The 23,245-nt window shown below is 31.5% G+C and overlaps 3 protein-coding genes and 1 non-coding gene across 4 annotated transcripts; 1 reads left to right on the forward strand and 3 right to left on the reverse strand.

Annotated features, from left to right (window-relative positions):
• Positions 1 to 2,614: 2,614 nt before the first annotated feature.
• On the reverse strand, positions 2,615 to 4,729 carry LOC140919850 (uncharacterized). Its single transcript, XM_073366525.1, has 3 exons — positions 4,587 to 4,729; positions 3,293 to 4,420; positions 2,615 to 2,618 (listed from the first exon to the last, which is right to left on the reverse strand). Exons 2-3 carry the CDS (start codon positions 4,408 to 4,410, stop codon positions 2,615 to 2,617), a joined length of 1,122 nt encoding a protein of 373 aa, XP_073222626.1. The 5' UTR covers positions 4,411 to 4,420; positions 4,587 to 4,729.
• Positions 4,730 to 6,492: 1,763 nt separating this feature from the next.
• On the forward strand, positions 6,493 to 14,329 carry LOC101496180 (cation/H(+) antiporter 20). The gene is given in 5 exon segments (XM_012713974.3): positions 6,493 to 6,852; positions 6,939 to 7,794; positions 7,797 to 7,945; positions 12,165 to 13,118; positions 13,709 to 14,329. Coding segments are annotated over 5 exon segments (2,538 nt in total). The 5' UTR covers positions 6,493 to 6,672; the 3' UTR covers positions 14,108 to 14,329.
• Positions 14,330 to 15,008: 679 nt separating this feature from the next.
• Positions 15,009 to 18,620, reverse strand: LOC101496509 (probable ADP-ribosylation factor GTPase-activating protein AGD6). Its single transcript, XM_004493833.4, has 4 exons — positions 17,602 to 18,620; positions 17,445 to 17,501; positions 15,641 to 16,115; positions 15,009 to 15,436 (listed from the first exon to the last, which is right to left on the reverse strand). Exons 1-3 carry the CDS (start codon positions 18,370 to 18,372, stop codon positions 15,642 to 15,644), a joined length of 1,302 nt encoding a protein of 433 aa, XP_004493890.1. The 5' UTR covers positions 18,373 to 18,620; the 3' UTR covers positions 15,009 to 15,436; position 15,641.
• A 3,787-nt stretch (positions 18,621 to 22,407) lies between these two features.
• On the reverse strand, positions 22,408 to 22,479 carry TRNAC-GCA (transfer RNA cysteine (anticodon GCA)). Its single transcript has one exon. It is a non-coding gene; the product is annotated as a tRNA-Cys (tRNA).
• Between the last annotated feature and the right edge of the window lie 766 nt (positions 22,480 to 23,245).

The following is a 23,245-nucleotide window of genomic DNA, read 5'->3' on the forward strand; positions in this document are numbered from 1 at the left end:
AAATGTCTCTTTATGTTAATTTTAAAAGGCTCTTTTACAGCGCTTTTTCCAAATAAGCGCTGTAAAAGGCCTTATTGTTTTTGTGTTTTGTTATGTTATGTTATTTTTTAAACAAGCTCAACATGCATGCAAAACCCACATAGTAGTAACTGGTCACCACAAAAATCCCTTCCTCTTCACCAAACTCTTCTCCTTTTATGCATCTTCTTCACAAACATCAAAGCTTACTCTTTCACAATTCAATCTCCACCTCAACACCCTTTTTATCTCTTTACATTCTCTTTCCTTCTTAAATCGAAACTTAATTGGTATTCAGGATCATTGCCATGTTGCGAAAAATGGGTTTGTGTCTGGTGTTTTTGGGGATTCCCATGATGCGTACAAGGTGTTTGAAGAAATGGGTTTGTGTCTGATGTTTTTTGGATTCCCATGATGCGTACAAGGTGTTTGAAGAAATGGGTTTGTGTCTGATGTTTTTTGGATTCCCATGATGCGTACAAGGTGTTTGAAGAAATTAGGTGTCTGATGAATATTATTTTTAAAGCTTTTTTACAGCGCTTTGTCAAATAAGCGCTGTAAAATGTCTTTTTTACTCACTTTCAAAAGAGTCGTTTACAGCGCTTTGTGTGAAAAGCGCTGTAAAAGGTATAAAACACTCATTATTTTATTTTTAAAAGGATCTTTTACAGCGCTTTTTAAGATAAGCGCTGTAAAATGTCTCTTTATTTTATTTTTGTGTTTGGTTTATTTGGGTTGGGATGACATTAAAAACATTTTTATCATTGTTTATTGGATTAAAAATATTGTTATCATTGTCTTTATCACAATACTTTAGGAGATGATGAATTATTAGAAATGAGTATTCTGAAGAATCTATATATATATATGCACTGAGCAAAAGAGAATCTCTCTATTCAGTTCAGTTCAGTTCATGTAAATTACTAATTTATATTCAGTTCAGTTCATGTAAATCAAGCTAAATATAAAACACTCATTGTTACATGAACTTGGTATAAAACACTCAAATCAAGCTAAATATAAGCAGAAAATAAATTAATCAGAAAATAAATTAATCAGAACTTAGTATAAAACACTCAATTCAGATTACATGCATATTTACAATAACACAGTTCAGATTACATGCATAGCTTATATAAAACAATTAAACATATATATACATTAAGATGCCCTTCTTCTTTTCCTGGTGACATTCACATTTGTTTGTCCATTTACAATACGAAACGATGGATTAATCCAAATTCCCTCATCATGATCATCTCTAAGATATAAACCATCATCAGTTGAATCAATTTCATGTGGTTGTTGTGATGTTGCAAATAAAAGATCATTACCAACATCTTCATCATTATTGTTATCATCACTTATTTTATTGGTCGATAGGACAACAGACCATTTATCATTAGAAGGATCAGTGACATAAAACACTTGTTGAGCTTGCGACGCTAAAATAAAAGGCTCGTCTTTGTATCCCACCCTATTAAAATCGACAAGCAAGAATCCTGACTCATCAATCCGAACGCCATTATTATTATCGACCCACTTGCAACCAAATATGGGAACACGAAACATTGTGTAGTCTAACTCCCATATGCGCTCGATAACCCCAAAATATGATAGATTTGCATATATTGGGTTTTTGTCTTTTGCACTTGAGACATGCATCGCTTCAGCTACGAGAGTGACTCCACTATTTTGCATAGTGGTCTGATCATCTTGTTCTTTGGTATAAAATGTGTAGCCGTTAATAACATAACCAGTGTAAGAAAAGACATGTAAGCTCGGACCATTTGCTAGCCACCTCAATCTATTTGAAATTGATCCGGGGTCTATATCAAATTTTGACATTATGTGATTTTTTAACCATGTTACAAAACTTCGATTGTGCTCTCGAGTTATCCAATTTTGATTCCTATTCATGTTCAAACGAGATAACTGATCAATGTGTATTGTAACATACGGTTGAACCTCATCATCATTGTGCAGAACATACAATTGTGCCTGCTCCCATTCTGTCCTTGATATAGTCAGTAGTCTCCTTCCAGTTATCCCTTCTCCTGATAGTCTTCCCGAATGACGAGACATGGGAAGCCCTATGGATTCAACATTGGACAGATATTCAGTACAAAATTCAGCAGCCTCTTCAACAATGTATCGTTCAGCAATACAACCTTCTGGTCGACTTCTACTTTTTACGTACCCTTTTAATATTTTCATATATCGTTCTATCGGATACATCCATCTCATATAAGCTGGCCCACAAAGTTGTGTCTCCTTAACCAGATGAACAGTAAGGTGAACCATTATATCAAAAAACGATGGTGGGAAATACATTTCAAGCTCACACAAAGTAACAACAATTTCCCTCTGCAATGTCGGTAATTTCTGAGGGTCGATCACTTTACTACAAATTTCCCTGAAGAAGAAACATAATCTAGTTAAGGCTAGTCGAACTTTTTCAGGTAAAATGGAACGTATACCTATTGGTAGCAAATGCTCCATTATAATATGACAATCATGGGTCTTCAAACCTTTTAACTTGAGGTCTTTCATACAAACCAAATTTTTAATGTTCGAAGAGTATCCTTCTGGAACTTTAACTTCGTGTAGAAATTTACATAAAACAATTTTTTCCTTTCTAGATAGAGTATGAGCGGCTGGAGGTAGATATGTGCGATTTCCTTTCTTTACTGGAGCCAGTTCATTTCTTATTCCCATATCGACCAAGTCCAATCTTGCATTGACGCCATCTTTAGACTTTCCTGGAACATTGAGTAACGTACCAATAACACTTTCAAATACATTTTTTTCAATATGCATCACATCGAGGAAATGTCTTACATACAATGACTTCCAATATGGCAATTCAAAGAAAATTGACTTTTTCTTCCACCCAGTTTTCACCAGCTCTCCCGCAAAAGGTTTGCCAAATTTATTGGTCAAACCTTGTACTTTTTCAAGTATTTGATATCCAGTCGGTGCTAAAGGAGCTTTACCTTCCTCTGATTTTCCATTGAATGCATTTCTCCACCCACGATACTGATGACTATAAGGTAAAAATCTACGATGTCCAAGAAACACATTCTTCTTACAATGTTTCAACCGCATCCAATTTGTACTCTCTTCACATATAGGACATGCACACTGACCTTTAATGCTATATCCTGATAAATTACCATATGCTGGAAAATCATTAATTATGCCGAACAACATAACCCTTAAATTGAAACATTCTTTCTTATACCCATCATAAACTTCCACACCTGTCTCCCACATACTTTTTAAATTTTCGATTAGAGGAGTCAAGTATACGTCGATATCATTCCCCGGTTGTTTGGGTCCAGAAATTAACAGAGACAACATCATAAACTTACGCTTCATACATAACCATGGAGGTAGGTTATATATTACCAAAATCACAGGCCACGTGCTATGTGAGATGCTTTGAAGACCATGTGGATTCATTCCATCAGTAGAAAGTGCAAGTCTTAGATTTCTTGACTCTATCCCGAATTCAGGATACTCGTGATCAATTTTTGCCCATTGTGGGGAATCTGCAGGGTGTCGAAACATTCCATCTCTAATTCTTTCATCTGCATGCCATGTCAAGTGTTTTGAATCTTCTTCACTGCGATACATGCGCCTAAATCTTGGTATTATAGGAAAATACCACACGACTTTTGCTGGAGTAGATTCTTTCTTCTTATATCGAGAGACATTGCATTTCGGACACGCCTTAAGTAGTTCATATTCGTTTCGAAATAAAATGCAATCGTTAGGACACGCATGAATCCTTTCGTAACTCATTCCAATAGAACACAAAATCCGTTTAGCCTCGTAGGTCCGACTGGGAAGTTCATTATCATCTGGCAACATATCTTTTATGAGTGTTAATAATTCCGTAAAGCTTTTATCAGACCATCCATTACTCGCTTTTAAGTTGTACAACTTTAATATCGCTGACAGTCTTGTGAATTTAGTACAACCATTATATAATTCTTTCTCTGCATCACTCAACAAACTTTCAAACATTTTAGGACAATCTCGAAGATCTTCTTCAACTGCTTTTGCAATCTCATCAACTCGGTCCGGCTCATATGTATCTGTATCGAAATCAGTTGAAGCATATGTAGAACTATTCTCAAAATTAATGTTTCCTTTTTTTTTCTCACCATGTCTTATCCAACATGTGTAGCTTTGATCAATTCCATTACATACTAGATGTCCTTCTAATTCATCTTCTCTAACACGTTTTCCAAAACAACATTTTAAACAAGGACAAACTACTCTATTTGGATCTTTTGCATTCTTCACTGCAAACTCAACAAACTCCTTCACTCCAATTTCATACTCTTTTGACAATCGATTGGCTGAAATCCATTTCCTATCCATATTATACCACCTATATAAATGCAGTAACAAAAATAATAAGCTTTCAAAACATATCAACAAGTTTCAAAAAGAAACCAATATCAACTAACAATTTCAAAACAGAACAGATCATGTGGTATGAGTTTTTGACAATTTTTGACAATTTCAAAACATAACAGATCATGTGTAAAAAATACCTTAGACAACGTAGATGGCCGCACAGTACGTAGAGGATATTAGGGTTCGCAACGTATATAATTATTTGAAAGATGTAGAGGATATGAGGGTTTCCAACGTATATAATTATTTGAAAGATGTATTTTACAGCGCTTGTGAAAAAAGCGCTGTAATAAGTAGTTAAATTCAATGAAAGCGGATGTGTTTTACAGCGCTTGTGAAAAAAGCGCTGTAATAAGTAGTTAAATTCAATGAAAGCGGATGTGTTTTACAGCGCTTGTGAAAAAAGCGCTGTAATAGGTAGTTAAATTCAATGAAAGCGCATGTGTTTTACAGCGCTTGTGAAAAAAGCGCTATAATAGGTAGTTAAATTCAATGAAAGCGCATGTGTTTTACAGCGCTTGTGAAAAAAGCGCTATAATAGGTAGTTAAATTCAATGAAAGCGCATGTGTTTTACAGCGCTTGTGAAAAAAGCGCTGTAATAAGTAGTTAAATTCAATGAAAGCGGATGTGTTTTACAGCGCTTGTGAAAAAAGCGCTGTAATAGGTAGTTAAATTCAATGAAAGCGCATGTGTTTTACAGCGCTTGCGAAAAAAGCGCTGTAACACATTTACGAAAGCGCTTCCGTTTACAGCGCTTTTTTCACAAGCGCTGTAAAATCCTTATAACGTGATGCACAAACGTTATATGACCTACTACAGCGCTTGTTTTACAGCGCTTTACATAAAAAGCGCTGTAATAGGTTCCGTTATTTTTAAAATATAATTACAACAGCGCTTGTGTTTAGAAAGCGCTGTAAAATGGGCGCTGTTAAATGTCATTTCTGGCGTAGTGTATTTTGATAAAATTAGTTCAATCGAACTCTATTAAAACTCTGCAATTAAGTTTATTCGGACGAGAGTAGAACTATGATGAATGACCTATTGAAAAGTCCTTGTATTGTATTTTTTTTAATTATACCAACGAATGTTAGTTCTAACAAGTAGGACTCCCTCAACGTAGTGATAATTGATTCATATCTCCACTAAAAGAAATACTCACATTTAATTAATATACGACACATCTTAAATAAAATGACCACCAGTGGATAAAAATTCAACATTAACATGAAGAACATACATTTAGTGTATATTTAATTATTTCTATTTATGTGTAAGTTCATAAATGTATATTTAATTATTTCTGTTTATGTGTAAGTTCAAAAATGGTCATTTATTATTTATACCAGTGTGTGTTGTCTAAATTTCAAGCCATCTGGTTATTATATAATAAGGTTAGGGAAGTTAGATTCTTAGACGATAATATAACTATAAAGAGAATTATTCATATTTTCTTATTTTGACAATTTGTAACCATTTTCAACGTCAACCATGGCTATATGTTTGGGGTCATGTCAACAATGGCTATCATCGATCCAATTGTTTGGTTGTTGACATTTTTTTTAAAGAAAATATTGTACAAGTACGTAGGATCGATGGTTATAATAAAATATTGTCAAAATTATATCTTAAATTTTTTATGTTATCTGCGTCCAACATTTAATTTTTTTTATTCTTCTTTTGAATAATTTATTTTTTAAAATATTTATAAAACTATTTTTTGTCTCGATCTTTGATCATTTAATATATTACAGTATATTTTAAAAATATTGATATATTCAATTGAGAGTTAGTATATATCAAAATTGACAAAATAAAAAGTTTTGATAAGTTTATCTATTGAATTTTGAGCTCATTAATTAAATAAATTATTTTTATAATTAAAATAATAAAAAACATAATTTTAAAATAAATATAAAATATCAAATTTAGTGGTATTAAATATATTTAGTGAATACATGATACCAAAATATATAAATTTTCAAATGTAAAATCGCGTAAGAGTAGGGAGACAAGGTGTATTCAAAATTTCTCTCCCCTATAAATAAGCGTCCCCTCCAAAGTCCAAAAATCCAATGCATTCATAAACAATAAATTGCGAACATCATCTTTTCGCATTTCGCACCAAGCATTCCTTTAATGTGACTTCCCCTTCAGCTAGGTTCAGGTTTCTTGTTTCCAAAAAAAACTAATAATTAACCACCATAAAATTTCAGAGATAAAAAATGCCGGTGAACATAACCTCTATCAAAACATCCTCCAATGGAGTTTGGCAAGGAGATAATCCCCTCGATTACGCTTTCCCTCTCCTCATCGTTCAAATCACTGTAGTCCTCTTTGTTAGCCGCTCCCTCGCTCTCCTCTTCAAACCTCTCCGCCAACCCAAAGTCATTGCTGAGATTGTCGTATGTATCACACATAACTGCATTCATTTATTCTTTTCTTTTTATACTCTTTACATTAAATTATATTTCATTTGCATATATTTTAGGGTGGAATTCTGTTAGGTCCATCAGCACTTGGAAGGAACAAAAGCTATTTGCACCGCATATTTCCGTCATGGAGTACACCAACGCTAGAATCCGTTGCAAGCATTGGTCTTCTCTTCTTCCTCTTCCTCGTTGGTCTCGAATTAGATCTCAATTCCATTCGCCGTAGCGGTAAAAGAGCATTCAGCATAGCAGCTTGCGGAATCTCCCTTCCATTCGTCTCCGGCATCGGCGTTGCAATCGTCCTCCGCAAAACCGTCGATGGAGCCGATAAAGTCGGATTCGCTCAATTTCTCGTTTTCATGGGAGTCGCGCTTTCAATAACCGCATTTCCAGTTCTGGCAAGAATCCTCGCTGAACTCAAACTCCTAACAACGCGCGTGGGCGAAACAGCGATGGCAGCAGCAGCATTCAACGACGTAGCCGCGTGGATTCTACTCGCTTTAGCAATCGCATTAGCTGGAAATGGCGCTGACGGTGGTGACAGTAAAAGCCCTCTGGTTTCCGTTTGGGTTCTTCTATCAGGAGCCGGCTTCGTTGTTTTCATGATGGTTGTTATAAGTCCGGTAATGAAGCGCGTGGCTCAAAGATGCTCAGCGGAAAATGAAGCCGTTAACGAAGTTTATATATGTTTGACTCTAGCGTGTGTAATGGTTTCAGGATTCGTAACGGACTTCATAGGGATTCACTCAATATTCGGGGCATTTGTTTTTGGGTTGACTATTCCGAAGAGTGGGAATTTTGCGGAGAGGTTGATAGAGAGAATAGAGGATTTTGTTTTGGGTTTGTTACTTCCACTTTACTTTGCTTCGAGTGGGTTGAAAACTAATGTGACTAAAATTAGTGGCGGAAGAGGATATCCACAGCTTGTGCTGGGAAGATTCTTGGGACTTTCGTGGTTGCGATTATGTGCATGATTCCCGTTAGAGAGTCTCTTACACTTGGCGTACTTATGAACACCAAAGGACTCGTCGAACTCATCGTACTCAATATTGGAAAAGAGAAAAAGGTCAGCTTCTTTTTTCCACTCAGTAATTCATTTAATTACTTAATTTATTACGTTTTTCTCATTAAATACTTCAATGAAATTTGTTGCATTTTTTATTACAAATGTAGCATTATTTTTTTAGTTATGAACTTCATTGAAAATTTATGCATATATATAAAATAATTCCCCAAATAATTAAATAATTTGATTATTTCCCGAATGTGTAAACAACATAAATGTTATATTGAAAATGATGCATTAAAAAACATACTTGAAAAAAATTGTTTTGAAAATTGAAAGAGTTATTTATATTAAGACAATTTTTTTTAAAAAAAATCGGTTAATAATTTTGAGATGGACTGAATAATACTAAATGAATAATCGAAGAGTCTTATGTTTAAAATTTATCTCAATTGACAAATACTAATATTATTAGTAGGGGTAGGCAAAGTTCAGTTCTGAACTAGAACCGTTTGAAAATTGAACCGAACTGATTTTCAGTTAGAAAAAATGAACCGAACCGGTTTTACAATATGGTGAACCAGATTTTTATTTTGAACTGAACCGAACTGGTTTTACTTAGTTTTTTTGTTCATATAGACCAAATTTTACATAATTATCCCTAATTACTTATAAAAAACAAATTCGGTTCAAGTTTTTTGAAATAAAAACCAGTTCGGTTCAGTTTTTTCAAATTAAAAACCCGTTTGGTTTTTTAAACTAAAAACCGGTTTGGTTCAGTTCTTGCTTTAAAAAATCAATTCGAAAACAGTTCGGTTCTCAATTTTTATAAATCAGTTCAGTTCAAAACTAGTTCGGTTCGGTTCGGTTCAGTTTAGCAGTTTGGTTCAGTTTTTAGTTTTTTTGAACACCCCTAATTATTAGGTTTCTATTTATATGAAATAAAAAAAATAAAAAAAATAAACAACTTTAATTAATAAAATCATGAAATACCGTACACTCAATTTTAAACACTTGTACACAAATAAAAAAATAACTTTAATACATAAAAAATGTCTATCACTCATTTACTTCGTCTTCATTAAAATACTTGTGTAGTAATACTATTGATAATTATATTGAATGTAACTTCAAAATTTGAAAGCGACCTATAATAAATGGGAAAAAAATCTTAAGGAACCAAAATCTGAAAAGGAACCGAAGAAATATAGTTTAACACACCCTCCATTTCTTTTAATTTGTCAATTTTTAAACAAAATTTATTTTTATTTAATGTCATTTTGAAATTTCAAATTAACTTTCAAGCTTACGTATGCTGATATGAGTAATTCAAATTTCTAAAAGAAGTCTTGAATTTGAGCTCTGAAGATGAAAAACAATGCAGACAAAGAAGAATATAATTAAGATACTAGTCAACTCAATTCTTTAGGTGGGATTAGCGATAAAAAAAGTTCTCAATTAAATAATGATATGTATATTTTTCAAAAGAAAATTCAACTACAACGTTTTCAAGGAAAAAACAATGTAATGCTGGAAAATGGAGTATATGTTACTGTTTGGTCTAGGTGAAGAGAAATTAATAACATCTCCAAAGGGAAACTCATTAAATAAGATTTGATTTTTAAAAAATTATATTAAATTTTACAACTTTAATGTATATATTAATATTTATTTATATTTAATTTTATCATAACTTAAAATATTAATTTAAATATTTCAATTAATATTATTATACATCATTTTAATTAAAATTTATAATAAAATTAAACTTAAATTTTTATAACAATAATAAAAATTATATGTTAAATACATGATATAAATAATTAAAAATAATAAAAGTAAATAATATATATTAAATATATAATATAAATTAAAAAGAAATCAACAATTATAAATTATTAATAAAAAAAATAATTATAAATTTATCATTATTAATAAATTAATAAAAAATTACGGTTATAATTTTATTATTATTAAATTATAAAAATATCATTTTTCTGTTAGAGAATTCTGATAACACCTTAACTCGATTGAATTTTAAATAACTATGATATGCACGTAGTGGTTGGAGATGCTCTAGAGCTTTGGGTTAATTAAGGAAAGTGAGACACGTGGTTGGTGTTTTAGTGTGTATTGATTTGGTTGGGTGATTGGGTCGGCTTGAGAGTTCTATAAAGTACTTCAAACATTACTTGAACGTGTCCACATGAAAAGTTGAATGAAGTGTGCAAAGTTAAATTTGTTTCATATGCATCTTCTTTGACTTGGTATGGTTTATGTTAGTTTAAATACTTTATGGATATGATTGGGAAAATAATGTCGGTGTGATTGACGGTTTTGTGTGAATATTTTATTTATTCAAAATTTTAATGATATAAGTGATTGGGAAATATGGTGATTCATCAACCAAAAATGTTTTTGCTATCTCAATGTTTGACTGATGTTATGACTTAGCCATGTTGAATAAGCTTTTTTTTTTCTTTTTCTAATAAAAAGAAACTTTCGTTCAAATATAAAAATACAACTAAATTGATATTGAGTTTAGACGAATTTTTTTTTATATTTTAAAATTAACACGACAAAGATAGATAGTTAACGATACACATGAATATTTTAAAAATTAATAAAAATTTATTTAATTAAAAATTTAATTTTAACAACTAAACTAATTTTGTTTACATATGATTAATGATAAAAAAAAATCATACAAGATTGACTTTCTTTAACATCATTCATCTTTAAAAAAAAATTGTTGCGGTGTTGAATAATGTTAGGGGATTAATTAGATACTTAGATGGAAATATCTATTACTATAGTCCAATTGCATGATACTAATTTTCATGTATATTTATTTTTTTCTGACCACTACTTATGTAATAATAATAGTGGCGTCTGTTTCATATAAATATGAATCTCGTGAAGGAAGACTTTGGTAGTCGCCTTATTTAGTATATTTTCTACTTTTCCGTGCTTATCCTGCATTTAGCTCATATGCAATTTCATCCAATTAGTGTATGCTTTTTTTTTTTTTTTTTTTTTTTTTTGAAATCATAGCATGCATTATGAGCTAGCTTTCTAAAAGAGAAACGAAACACGTTTGACGAAGCCGGTGATAAATTAGGAAGCTAAGGAATTGATCTATCCAGTTAATTACTGATTTTTAATTTACTCCATTTGGGAATGGCGTGTTCACTTTGGAATCCTATTTACTAGAAAGTTTTTTTTTTTTTGAGAAAACATTTACTAGAAAAGTAAAAAAAAAATGGTACACATAAAAGTAATATATTGCAAAGAAAAGTCTAGGCTCTGCCAGCATCATGAGTTCATTCCCACCACCTTCCTGGTTGTCATAAGTATTAACATGTGCAATGAAATGCCATTCAATTGGCCTAGCTTATAGATTCAGCAATCAGCGTCATCTTGATTCTATTCTTGTTTCACTTAGTTCCTAATGAGTTCCAAACAATAAAAATATCGATAATTCATTCCCAAGAAAACTAAATTAGTGATAGATATTTAAAGATAATAAAATTATGAAACTTGTCTTTTCTAAACTTAATAACGAAAATACTCAAAGAGGAATTTTCGTTTTCTATCACTATTTTTTTACTAATTATTTCACTAATTCTATTTTGTATTAGTAATGTATTATGCATTATAATAACTGAAAATAATTTATTTGTTGTTAAAAACAGTATGAAAATCTATTGGCACCAAAATATTTCATACTATACTTTTTCTTTTGTTTTTGATAAGTCTTCCCAATCTAATATTGTCAATTTGTCTTTCTTAGGCCATATAATAGGAGTTGATTATCTCTTTTGGCTGGGTAATTTGACTAATTTTTGTTGTAGACGCATCAAAAGTAATGAAAGATATTAAATAATAGAAATATATATCTAATGTCGTATACATTACCTTTTTTTGAAAAGAGGCAGTACATGGTAATACTTAAACAAATCATTCTAAAAATAAAAATAGAAGAGTATTCAGATTATCCTAAAAGTTATGAGATTTGAATTGTCTGTGCAATCAACTATTTCAAAATCATTGAATAACATGAATTATTCAAATTTTAACTTCAATATAAGCTATAATTTGGACCATATATAATGGGTTGAGATGTGACCGACTACACCCAGTGAGGACCCTAAATCTAAATCCATGGTTATGACATTTTCATTTACATAATGTGTCCTAAAATTATATGAACGAGTAATTTAATTACAAAATGTGTCCTAAATAGAATATATGATCAATGTTATAAATTTAATTATAGGTTTTGAATGACGAAATATTTGCAATCTTGGTACTCATGGCTCTGTTCACAACCTTCATAACAACCCCACTTGTAATGGCAATCTATAAACCAGCTCGTGGCATCGCGGCAAAAACTATCCGCAAGCTAGGTGATATGTCAACACATTCTAAAGATAAAAACGTTGTGGATCAGCTTCGTGTCCTAGCTTGTATCCACGGTCCAAGCAACATTCCCTCAATCATCAACCTCATTGAATCAACTCGTAGCACAAAAACTTCCCTCCTCAAAGTCTTTATCATGCACCTTGTTGAGCTCACCGAACGTTCATCTTCAATCATAATGGTTCAACGCGCTTGCAAAAACGGTTTTCCTTTCTTCAACCGGTTCAACCGTGACCAATGGTATAACCGTCTTGCTGGGGCTTTTCAGGGCTATAGTCAATTGGGCCGAGTCATAGTCCAGTCCACTACGGCAATATCTTCTCTATCCACAATGCACGAGGATATATGCCACGTGGCGGAGGAAAAGAGAGTGACAATGATCATTTTGCCCTTCCACAAACATTGGAGAATGGAAGTTGATGATGAAAATGAAAATGAGGGGCATGAGGTGTTGGAAAATGCTGGGCATGAGTGGAGAGCTGTGAACCAAAGGGTGCTTAAGAATGCTCCTTGTTCTGTTGGCGTGCTTGTTGATAGAGGATATGGGTTTGGGTCGAAGAATTTGGGCCAAGATGGAACTGTGGGCCAACGGATATGTATTGTATTTTTTAGTGGGCCTGATGATCGTGAGGCTTTAGAGTTGGGGAAGCAAATGGCTGAGCATCCGGCAGTTGCAGTGACAGTTGTGAGGTTTGTTGAGCAAGATGGTGGGTTGACTGCTAATAACTTTGTTTTACGTCAATCGCCTAACAAAAGCACAGAGGAAAATTATAGTTTCTCCATCGCAAAAATAAACCGACAAAAAGAACAGGTAATGCTCCAAAAACACTTACTAACTCAATTATGAATATGCTGATTTTTTGCTTTTGATGTCCATTTTTTAATTTTTTTATTGATATACCCTTAAAAAAGGTTTACATGTGCATTTAAATATATCTCATTATGTTTTTTTTGTTATCTTGGTTCTTAAAATAATATCTCAACAATTATCATACAATTAGATGTATGTGTAAATTTTTATTTAACTGATAATGCATATGAATTAAGGGCAATTGTTTTGTCATTTTGGTTTTTCCATTTTGAAAATTTTAGCAACAAAATAATTAAATACCTAAATTCTTAAACAGACTATTTGAATGAGGAGATTAGCTAGGAGGATTAATTAAATCGACACATTTTCATAAATAGACCAAAAACGAAATATTGCCATATTTTGGGACAAAACATGTTTAACCTAACTTTGTTTTATTTTTGCGCATTGTATATACTTACTTATTTTAGAGGGTTCTCTCTTATTCTTTTTTTTCAAATGAATAAACTTGGATACCTGTGCCTTGTCATATATGCACAAGTACAATATGAATATTTTTTTTCATAAACATTGCTATTAATTAATTTCAGGAGTTGGATGAAAAGGCAATGGAGAAACTTCGAAGCAAGTGTGGTGAAACAGTGAAATATATTGAAAAGGGTAGTGGCAACGTTGTGGAGGAGGTAATAGCTATAGGAGAAAGCGGGGACTACGATCTCATAATTGTTGGAAAGGGTCGGTTTCCTTCGACTATGGTGGCAGAGCTAGCAGACAGGGAAGCAGAACATGCAGAGTTAGGTCCCATAGGAGACATTCTAACATCCTCAATAGGACACAAAATGGTGTCATCAGTGCTTGTTATTCAACAACATGACGTGGCATTGACAGAGGATTCACCAATGTACAAGGTTAAGGTGCATGATGAAAACATTGCTGAAGTATCATCTAACAGGCACGAGATCACCATAGCAAACGATAATGCAGTTTAGTTACCTATTTTTAATCATTTTGTTACACAGGAGACTAGACATCCCTAAAGCAATACTACCACTATATCATGCAAAAGAGAGAAACTTCAAAACAAAAACAGTTCCTTTCTCTATAATGAAGTTGTGTTTATCAAGTAAATATGTAATTATCCTTTAATTTTGGTGGGCTGATAATACCACTGGGAGCATCTTGAATGAAATAAAAATAAATATTTTTCTTTACGTTGAGTTGTACAATGTGCGAATTGGTTATGCTGTCTAATTTTATGTGAACTGTATACTGAACTTATTCACAAAAACTATCCATCGAGATATATGATGTCTAAAAGAATAAAAGAAATGTCATGAATTTTTCATTTTATGGGTTTGTTGTGTGAACGTGCTAGCTCATTATTTATACTTTGTAGTAAAACAAAAAGTTTGGCTTCAGCATGTGTACTGTAGAGGGACGATGTTTTTATGGTCTTGGAAGATAAAACAAGTTTTGGTTAGCTATTTTTCTCTCTTCCAAAATCACTTTGGAAGTACACATTAAAAAAAAAATGTTTTATTTGCTGTGCAGATGTATACTTTTGATCCAATCTAGACCTGAAGCAGTAGTTGGCGAATGGTGATTGATGGGGACTTAATGGTCTTAATGGTCTAGCTCTACACACAAAATTGATCTTAATGGTTCAAAATTGCACACAAAATGCCATTAACTGCAGATGACTCAAAATTGGTCTTAATGGTTTAGCTTTACACACAAAATTGATCTTGCTCGCCAGAATAGTGATTGACACGAAGGACAACAACAAATTATGTGAAATAAAATAAGGATGCAAGGAGGCATAAGGGAAGGAGGCATGCGAGAACAATCATTAAAATAATGACCCAACCAAAACTATGAATATGTCAAAGCTACAGATTTAAAACAATCATTAAATTTTCATGTCACAATAATATTTCATCACACTTCCAGGTTATTGTAAATTTGAGCAATTTGCCCCCTTTGCTTTGGAACTTTTAATGGAAAACTTCGTTTCCAACCATACAGAAGTTCCCAAAAAAAAAATTACAGCAAAATGAAAAAATTACATATATGGGAAGGAGGCATGGGAGAACAATTAAAAATAAAGACTTACATACAATACAATAGCCTCAAAGAATTAATTCTTCCTGCACATATGGAGGCTGATTTTACTAGTGACAAACATACCTATAGTTGACAGTCTGGTCACGTTACCATGTTAAATGACACCCCTGCTTAGCATGTATGCCACCAGTCTGAAAGCTACCGTATTTCTGTCAATTAGGACAAAATTGACACCGAAAAATATAGGCCGAGACCTGATTCAAGAATGATGTCAAGACACAATTTAGTTGAAAGGTGGGTACTAAAAATGAGAGCTAGAACAGAAGTAACAATCAAAATGCAAACTGGAAAAATAAAAAACCAAACATGGATAAAAAATTAGTGGACATGCTTTCAAGTACAAGCCATTTAAATAAATGAGATTTTTTAATCAGTTCAGCATTGCATAATTTACAAACCTTAGACAAAGCCTCCTCCTGTCCAGCCAGAACCTGAAGTCCCATTATGACCAAAAGATTTATTATCAAATTCATCATCATCTTTGGCATCATCCCAGCCAGCCCAATCATCATTCTTATGAGGAGCTGATCCTTTAGCTGGAACTTCCTTCCTTGTATCTTTGCTGTCCCAATCATCCCAAGAGCTTGACTGATAAGTATTAGTTTGTCCACTTGATGAAGGTTGTCCTTCTCTGGTAGAAGAATTCCAGCCTTTATTCTCTTGATTGAAATCATGTCTATCATTTTGATTTTGTTGCCAGTTATCAGAATTCCCATTCGGCGGGTAATCTCTGGTGTACTCCTCAACCTTTTGTGAGGCCAATGCCATGACCCCTTTCATTATACCCCATGTCCTTTGTCCAATCTCTGATGTCTTCTGAGTGACAATAGTGACAGTTTCATTGACCTTGTGATCATAACCGCCGTCCTTTACCTGAAAGGAACAATACAATCAATCAGGAGAAGAATAACTACCAATGGCCAACAATGAAATTTCTGGAAGAAGTGTGATAAACAATAAAATTCCATATGAAAGGAAAAACACCATAGAATGAGATTTCAAAATATACACAATTCCTTGGCCTAAAAAGATATGCCTAAAAGCTCCATATCTTCCCGGTCCATATCCCCGAACAAAAATAACAATGAATGATATTGTGAGAAGTGAAAACCCTCAACAAAATAACATTTCACTATTTCAGGAGGCTATTTGGCAAGGCAGAAAGAGCTATTTATCATTTCCAACAATGCATATCTAGTTAGTATTAGCAAATCTGACACCCAATTACAAACAAGAGCATTCCAATACACTCTTTTAAGTCCAAATTTCCAACCTGCTGTTCCATAGTTATCACAACAAATTTCATCCCCAGTTCAGTTCAAGCAAGCTATTGACCAAACTAGGTGCAACATGAAGACAGACAAAATCTGACTTCATATTAGGCAAGACAGTTTTCCATTTTCAAATCTAAAACTTGGTGCAACTATACTTACAAGTGGCTTTACAAAGCACGAAGGGTCACAACAACATTACCATTATCTCCGTTTCAATTGATTGAGTTTAATATCATTTACCAATAGTTACTTCAACTTTCAGAAGCATGCTGCAGGTCATTTTACACGATATTGACATAATTTAATGTCACTAATTGTAACATGTTGCAATATAAAATACATTACCTAACATAAAAATAGAATTCAATTACCGATAAGATTGACAAACGACCAGCAAAAATATCCATGATAACCAGTTTGGAAGTTGTTTTATGCTCTCATAAATATTAAATTAAGCCAAAAATCAGTATAACCTTTGTTCCTCATTGTTCTCCATCCTCCAAAACAAGGAAAAACTCAAAGGAGGCATAGAAGTTATATTGCATATCAATTTATTCAGACACCTCATTTGCGGCTAATAGAGAAAGGATAGAGTGGCCTTCAAAGATAAACTATGTTAAACTGCATTAGACCTAAGCATTAGCATCCAAAAGTGGCAGGGTAACATATATCTATAATAAAATGAACCAAGTGGTTGGACTCAAATTGTTAAAAGGCTTCCGTCAAAGGCAAATTGATCGGAAGTACCGAATTCAATCCCTAACTTAGTTAAATGCAAATCAATCGGGAGTACCTTATTTGATCCTTAACTGGAACAATCCATTCAAACTAGAGCTAAGCAAAATAAAGCAAACACAAAACATGTAATAGTTTTTATAGAAAAAGTAGGACCACAATTCACAAAGAATAAATTAATTATGCAAATTACCTTGGCAGTTATCTCCTTGGTGGCAGACTGAGCAACCATCGATAATTTTCCAATTCCCTGAAAACACACACAATAGAGAAACATGTCTCAACAAGCAATAAATCACTTTTCCCAAACAAAAAAACCAAAAACAAAAAGGGAGATTCAAAAGTTTAACCTCAGAAACGACAGATAAATAATCGCTTTGAGGAGATCCTCTCTGTGAAGGAGCAGGACTAGATCCAAATCCAACATACTTCCCACCCTGTGACGGCGGAATCCCATCCGGTCTCGATTCATTCTCCGCCATCTTCTTTGCGAAGAATCCTTCCTTATTAGCAGCAGAAGCCTCCAATTGCGTCCTGGTGTAAATATCCTCCGTCGATTTCGACCTCGACGGCGAAATTCCTCCACCAACGAATCCCATAACATCGCCAGTAGACTGATTCCTCCTAATATCACCGCGAGATCCATAACTATCATCATTATCCCAATTATCATCCCAACCAGCACCGTTCGACGAAGCCAGAGGCGGCTTCCCCTTTCCAGAGCGAGTATTCGCATTTTCCTTAACAACCGGTGGGTCCCGCCACGAACGTCCTTCAGCAATGGCTTGAATCCGATCGCGGTAGATAGAAGCAGCATTTGAATTATACTTAGTTATAATATCGGTTTCCTTAGGGATTCCATATTGAGCGAGGAAGGAATTTAGGTTTCGGTTACCTCCGGATTCCATTTTCTTGATCTGGAGTTCAGACCATGAATCCATTGTAACAGATCGGACGAATGAGATATGAACGCCGAGGCCACGGTGTTTGCCGGAGCATTCCAAACACATGAAGACTCCGTAGGAAACGGAGGCCCATTGTGGATTCTTTTGGGAACAGTCGACGCAGATCTTGTTTAATGCTTCGGATTGAAGCTCACGGAGCCGCCGTGACGCCGCCATTAAGCAATTTAATTAATATTAATATTATGGAGATGTGGTTTATGGTTAATTAATGAATAGAATGGAAAAAAGAGAGAATAAGAATGAGTTTTGTGTTTGGGAATGGGAAATGGATAGAAAAGAAAAGGGAGGTTGGAGAGGTGAATGAATGACCGACACCGTTAAAATGGAAGGGATTGTTGCTTGCTGACTTGGACCGCTCTCTGTTCCCTACTTCTTTCTCTGTTCTTCCTTTTTTATTTTTCATTTTTCATTTTTAAGCAAATTCTCTCACGCCAATAAAGTATAAAGAGATTGTATTTTAATTTCAACTATCCCATTTCTCATTTTTATTTTTAAATACATTTTCCTGTTTTTTTTAAATAAAAGAATCTATTGTCATCAAATAGATTTATTAAATCATATTAATGTGTATAGACTAGCAATTTAATATACATTGTTATCTAAGGATAAACAATATTATTTCATGTCATATTTTTTATTTTAAAATATTTTTATAAAAAGTGGTATAATGTCACAAAATGATAAGATTTTATTAGATTTATTTTTCATTCATTTTAAAGTCTATATATTTTCAATTCTTATTTATTTATTTATTTATATGTTTAATGACTTTGTATTATTATTTGTCGGTGTCAAAAATATTATATTATTATTTTTTATTTTGAATTTTATATGCTACGTCCAAATAAAAATAATATTTAATAGTCAATCTCAAATTATTCATTATGTGGTTTTTTAATTACGATGGTTATAATTATTAAGTAGGAGGATAAAATCAATAGTTTTACAAACTAAATAAAAATTAATAGTTTTTATTTATTTTTAATGTAAATTATTTTATATTAACAATATATATTGCATTTTCTATTTACTTATTCATTTTAAAGACAATACTATTGTTTATTGAAATAGTAATTTTAATGGATCGATTTACTGGTTAAGATAAATAATAACTTGACTATATATTGATTAAAAAAATAAAATATTGCCTACAAAGAAGTGGCTTATTTTAAATCAGTTGAAAGTACTTGGACTTATTTTAATTGAAACCTTTTTGTGTTTTTAAGTGGCTTAATTTAATGATAGCTCTCTGTTTTAGTTAGCTTAGTAACAAAAAACACATCACACTGCCCAATTTAATCATATTGTGGTTTTGTGAAGTGTAAAGCAATATAATTGTTATTTAATTAAATGGGGATCCAAGACTACGTAGTCACCGACTACTGCATTCGAACTAGTCTTCGATCGAGATGATATATCAAGTTTAGTAATTTTTGTTATTTTTTAAATAAAAATCTGTTTGAGAATTAGATTATCTAATCGGCACAAATATATACGGGTGTAATGACGATTTCACATTCAAATTTATTAATGAGTGTTATGTAGAGCATACAATTTATACACATTTATAAAGGTGTATTTAGTTTGAGGTTTTGAAAGGAAGAGAAAGTGTCTAAAAATATTTTTAAAATATCGTATTTTGTTCACTTTTTAAAAGAATAGGAGACCGTTAAATAAATAAAAAATAGACCAAAACACCTTGTAAATAATTTTTTTTTATTCTTTAAATCAAATACAAAACTATTTAAAAGAATATCATCTTTTTTTTTTTTTAAACCAAACATATGTCTATTTATCTCATCTCCTCTCTTCTCTCTTTTTTCCATTAAAATTTATCTGACCGCCAACTCACTTATGTTCATATATATTGATACTGATGATATTGATATTGATACCTGCTCAAAGTTAATGTGGTTGTTTAGTAAGAAACACCTTAAGTTTAAGTTTGACCCTAAGAGCTTGAAAGAGTGAGCAAGTTGGTCCTGAACTGGAACATGTGTGCCAATGAGCTGCTTTGCGAATGAATGTCTGATTCACTGTGTTTCATACTTGACTGGAAGATTTATGTTTCTAAGAAGCTCAGCCGTCCAAAATTCACACACTTTAAACTCCAATACTCACTTCAGTGCTTGATATTGCGATCAAGTGTAACCTTAATCTAAATTATTTTTATTTATATTTCATTCAATATACAGGGAATACATGTCATTCATTTATAAACTGGTAATAAACAATATATAATAATAAATGTTAAATTAGTCTTTTTAATTTTTAATTTTAATTTTTTAATTTAATTTAATTTAATTTTAATTCTTGAATTATTTTTTATTTAATTTTAATTCTTGAATTATTTTTTATTTAATTTTAATTCTTTTAACTATATTTCTATTAGTTAAATTGATTTTTTAAGTTAATTTTTAACAAAAAAAATTTAAGATTTGTCATCTCACACACCTTCAAAATCATAAACTCACATTTTTATAATTTTCTTTAATTTAAAAACTCATATAATTCATAAATTAGAAATTCAAATTCATAATATTTCAAACTCAAAAAAATAAAAATAAAAATCCCAAATTCAAATCTTCCCTCCACTTTCAAGTACTATTTTTTTTTAGACTAAATTACACATGTGGTCCTTTAACTTAATTTCAGGTAATGTTTTAGTCCTTTATCTTTTTTTTTCCGATTTAGTCCTTTATTCCTAAAAATATAAAATAAAGTATGAAAATATGAGTTTATTTGAAGATTTGCGTTACGAATTTGATGAAATTTGTATTATATTGAAGAATATAATTAATTTTATGAGTTTTGATTGAATTTTTTTTTGAATTTTTGTATAAAAAAGGATATCATTGTTGAAATTTTAAAACATAAAATATCAAATTGTCACTTAAAATTAAAATAAAGGACCAAGTCGGGAAAAAAAAAAAAAAAAGATAAAGGACTAAAACGTTACCTGAAATTAAGTTAAAGGACCACGAATGTAATTTAGCCTTTTTTTTATTCTCTCTTCACTTTTTCTTAAATCAATCGTTCTATTTCTCTTTCAAACAAAAGACAACTGGATTAGAATCCAATTTATATTTCTTGAGAATTAGATAAACCCAAATTTTTTTGTTCATATTAATTTTTTTTTAATCTAATCTCAACAATTTTAACCAAAGTTGTTTCAAATATTGTTTTTGATTCATTTGGTATTGATCTCTTTGTTTTTATTTATTTATTTATTTATCAATTTCTCTTTTACCTAAAGATTATGGTTTTTATGTATAAATTAAGAAATTTTTTTTTAAAGAAGTGATTTTTAAGATTAAGAATTTTTTTAAAGGTTAAGAGTAAGACGATTGTAGATTGAGGATCTTAACTAATTGATGGAAATACAATTTTACATACTTTTAGAAAGTATCTATTTGGAAAAATATGAGTTTGAGAAATTTTTTATTTTTGTAAATTTGAAAGGTTATAAAATTGAATTTGTAAATTAGGAGTTTGAAGATAATAAATTTGATAAGTTTTTAGTTTGAATAAGATCATAAATTTATGAGTTTTTAGATTGAACGATATCATAAATGTATGAGTTTAAAAATAAATGAAATGAAGAAGATAACAAAACTTAATTTTTTTTTAACCGAAATGATCATCTTAAGTAATTGATATATACAGTTAAAGGACTGAAACAGATAAAAAAATATAATTATGTGTTAAGGAATTCAAGATTAATTTAGCCTAAAATAAATAGTTTTTCTTAGAGAAATTTTAGTATCAATGAAACAACTTTACCAACATTTGATTTTTTTTAGAGAAATTTGGCAAATTGGCTGTCTTCATTAATCTTGAAAAGTAATTATGTATTTGTATTTTTTTCAGTTATCACTTTAGAATTTTATTCATGTAAAAATACAATATCATTCAAACTTATTTTGCATAACATCTAAAAAATGTTGCTCGTAACTAAATCCATAAGAATAAGATGTATGCCATGAGGTTGTTTGATTAAGTTTTTAATACAAATGTTTTTGTCATGGAATTTTGTGATATGATTTCCGAGTTAGATATGAAGTGACACGGTGTTGAACTGTGACTCAGAAAAATATATATGGTGTTGAATTGGAGTCTTTGTTTGCGATGGCTAGGCTAACATGAGAATTGAGATGAGCTAAACTAGATGACAAAAAATAGAAATTAAAAAGGGCCCAACCGGGTTCGAACCGGTGACCTCTTGATCTGCAGTCAAATGCTCTACCACTGAGCTATGGACCCATCGATGATATATATTGTATAGACATTAAATAGTTATGTGTCTACGTCTCCTACTTCTGTTTTCACTTATTAAAATTGAAGGATGATGTTATTTAATTTATTTAAGAAACGGAGGATAATATTAGGGTGATAGAAAGAAGAATGATTTGAAATAATAATTAAGGTGATAAAAGTTCAATTAAAAAGTTTTCTTTAGTTTGATTTTTCAACGTTATGTAAAAAAAGGTTTTATATTGAGAAAATTATAAAGTTCGGGAAATATTTTACATTCATTAATGACATACATATATAAGATAGTAAATTATTTTAATAAGTATGCACTTAAAATGGAATGAATAAAAATAAAATATTAAATTTTTTTAGTTGAAGGATTTTTAAATCAAAACCATAAGTGGTTGATCCTTTCTAACATATATTTTTTCATATACACAGATCGATCGAGGATCAAACCTCTGACCAAGTGGATAAATAATTTAAGTATCGAGCACTTGTGTTACACCATATTAGTTTTCAAGTTGTAGTCAGTTTGCTTATGATTTTTTTTTTGTAAGGCCGTATTTCTCTTTCTCTAATTATATTAATCTAAAGTTATTCGGTTCTTATCGTGAAATAGATGATTATTAGGTTGTATGTTGTATTATCACACATTATTGATATTGTGTTTGTCTTGTTATATGCTTATTGTTATTGTGATAGTAGATAGAATTATCATACTTTATTCATTTCACGCTTTTGATTATGATGACTCATTTTCGCTTGTTTATCT

Source organism: Cicer arietinum, chromosome 3 (genome assembly GCF_000331145.2).
Source record: "Cicer arietinum cultivar CDC Frontier isolate Library 1 chromosome 3, Cicar.CDCFrontier_v2.0, whole genome shotgun sequence".
Taxonomy (NCBI): Eukaryota; Viridiplantae; Streptophyta; class Magnoliopsida; order Fabales; family Fabaceae; genus Cicer; species Cicer arietinum.

Bases quoted from the DNA above. Each gene is read 5' to 3' on its own strand.
- LOC140919850 (XM_073366525.1), bottom strand. From the start codon at position 4,410: ATGGATAGGAAATGGATTTCAGCCAATCGATTGTCAAAAGAGTATGAA.
- LOC101496509 (XM_004493833.4), bottom strand. From the start codon at position 18,372: ATGGCGGCGTCACGGCGGCTCCGTGAGCTTCAATCCGAAGCATTAAAC. The intron at 17,502-17,601 runs GTTAAACTTTTG...GTGTGTTTTCAG, and splicing joins ATTTATCTGTCGTTTCTGAG to GGAATTGGAAAATTATCGAT. The intron at 16,116-17,444 runs GTAATTTGCATA...TGTTCCTTTCAG, and splicing joins CCAAGGAGATAACTGCCAAG to GTAAAGGACGGCGGTTATGA.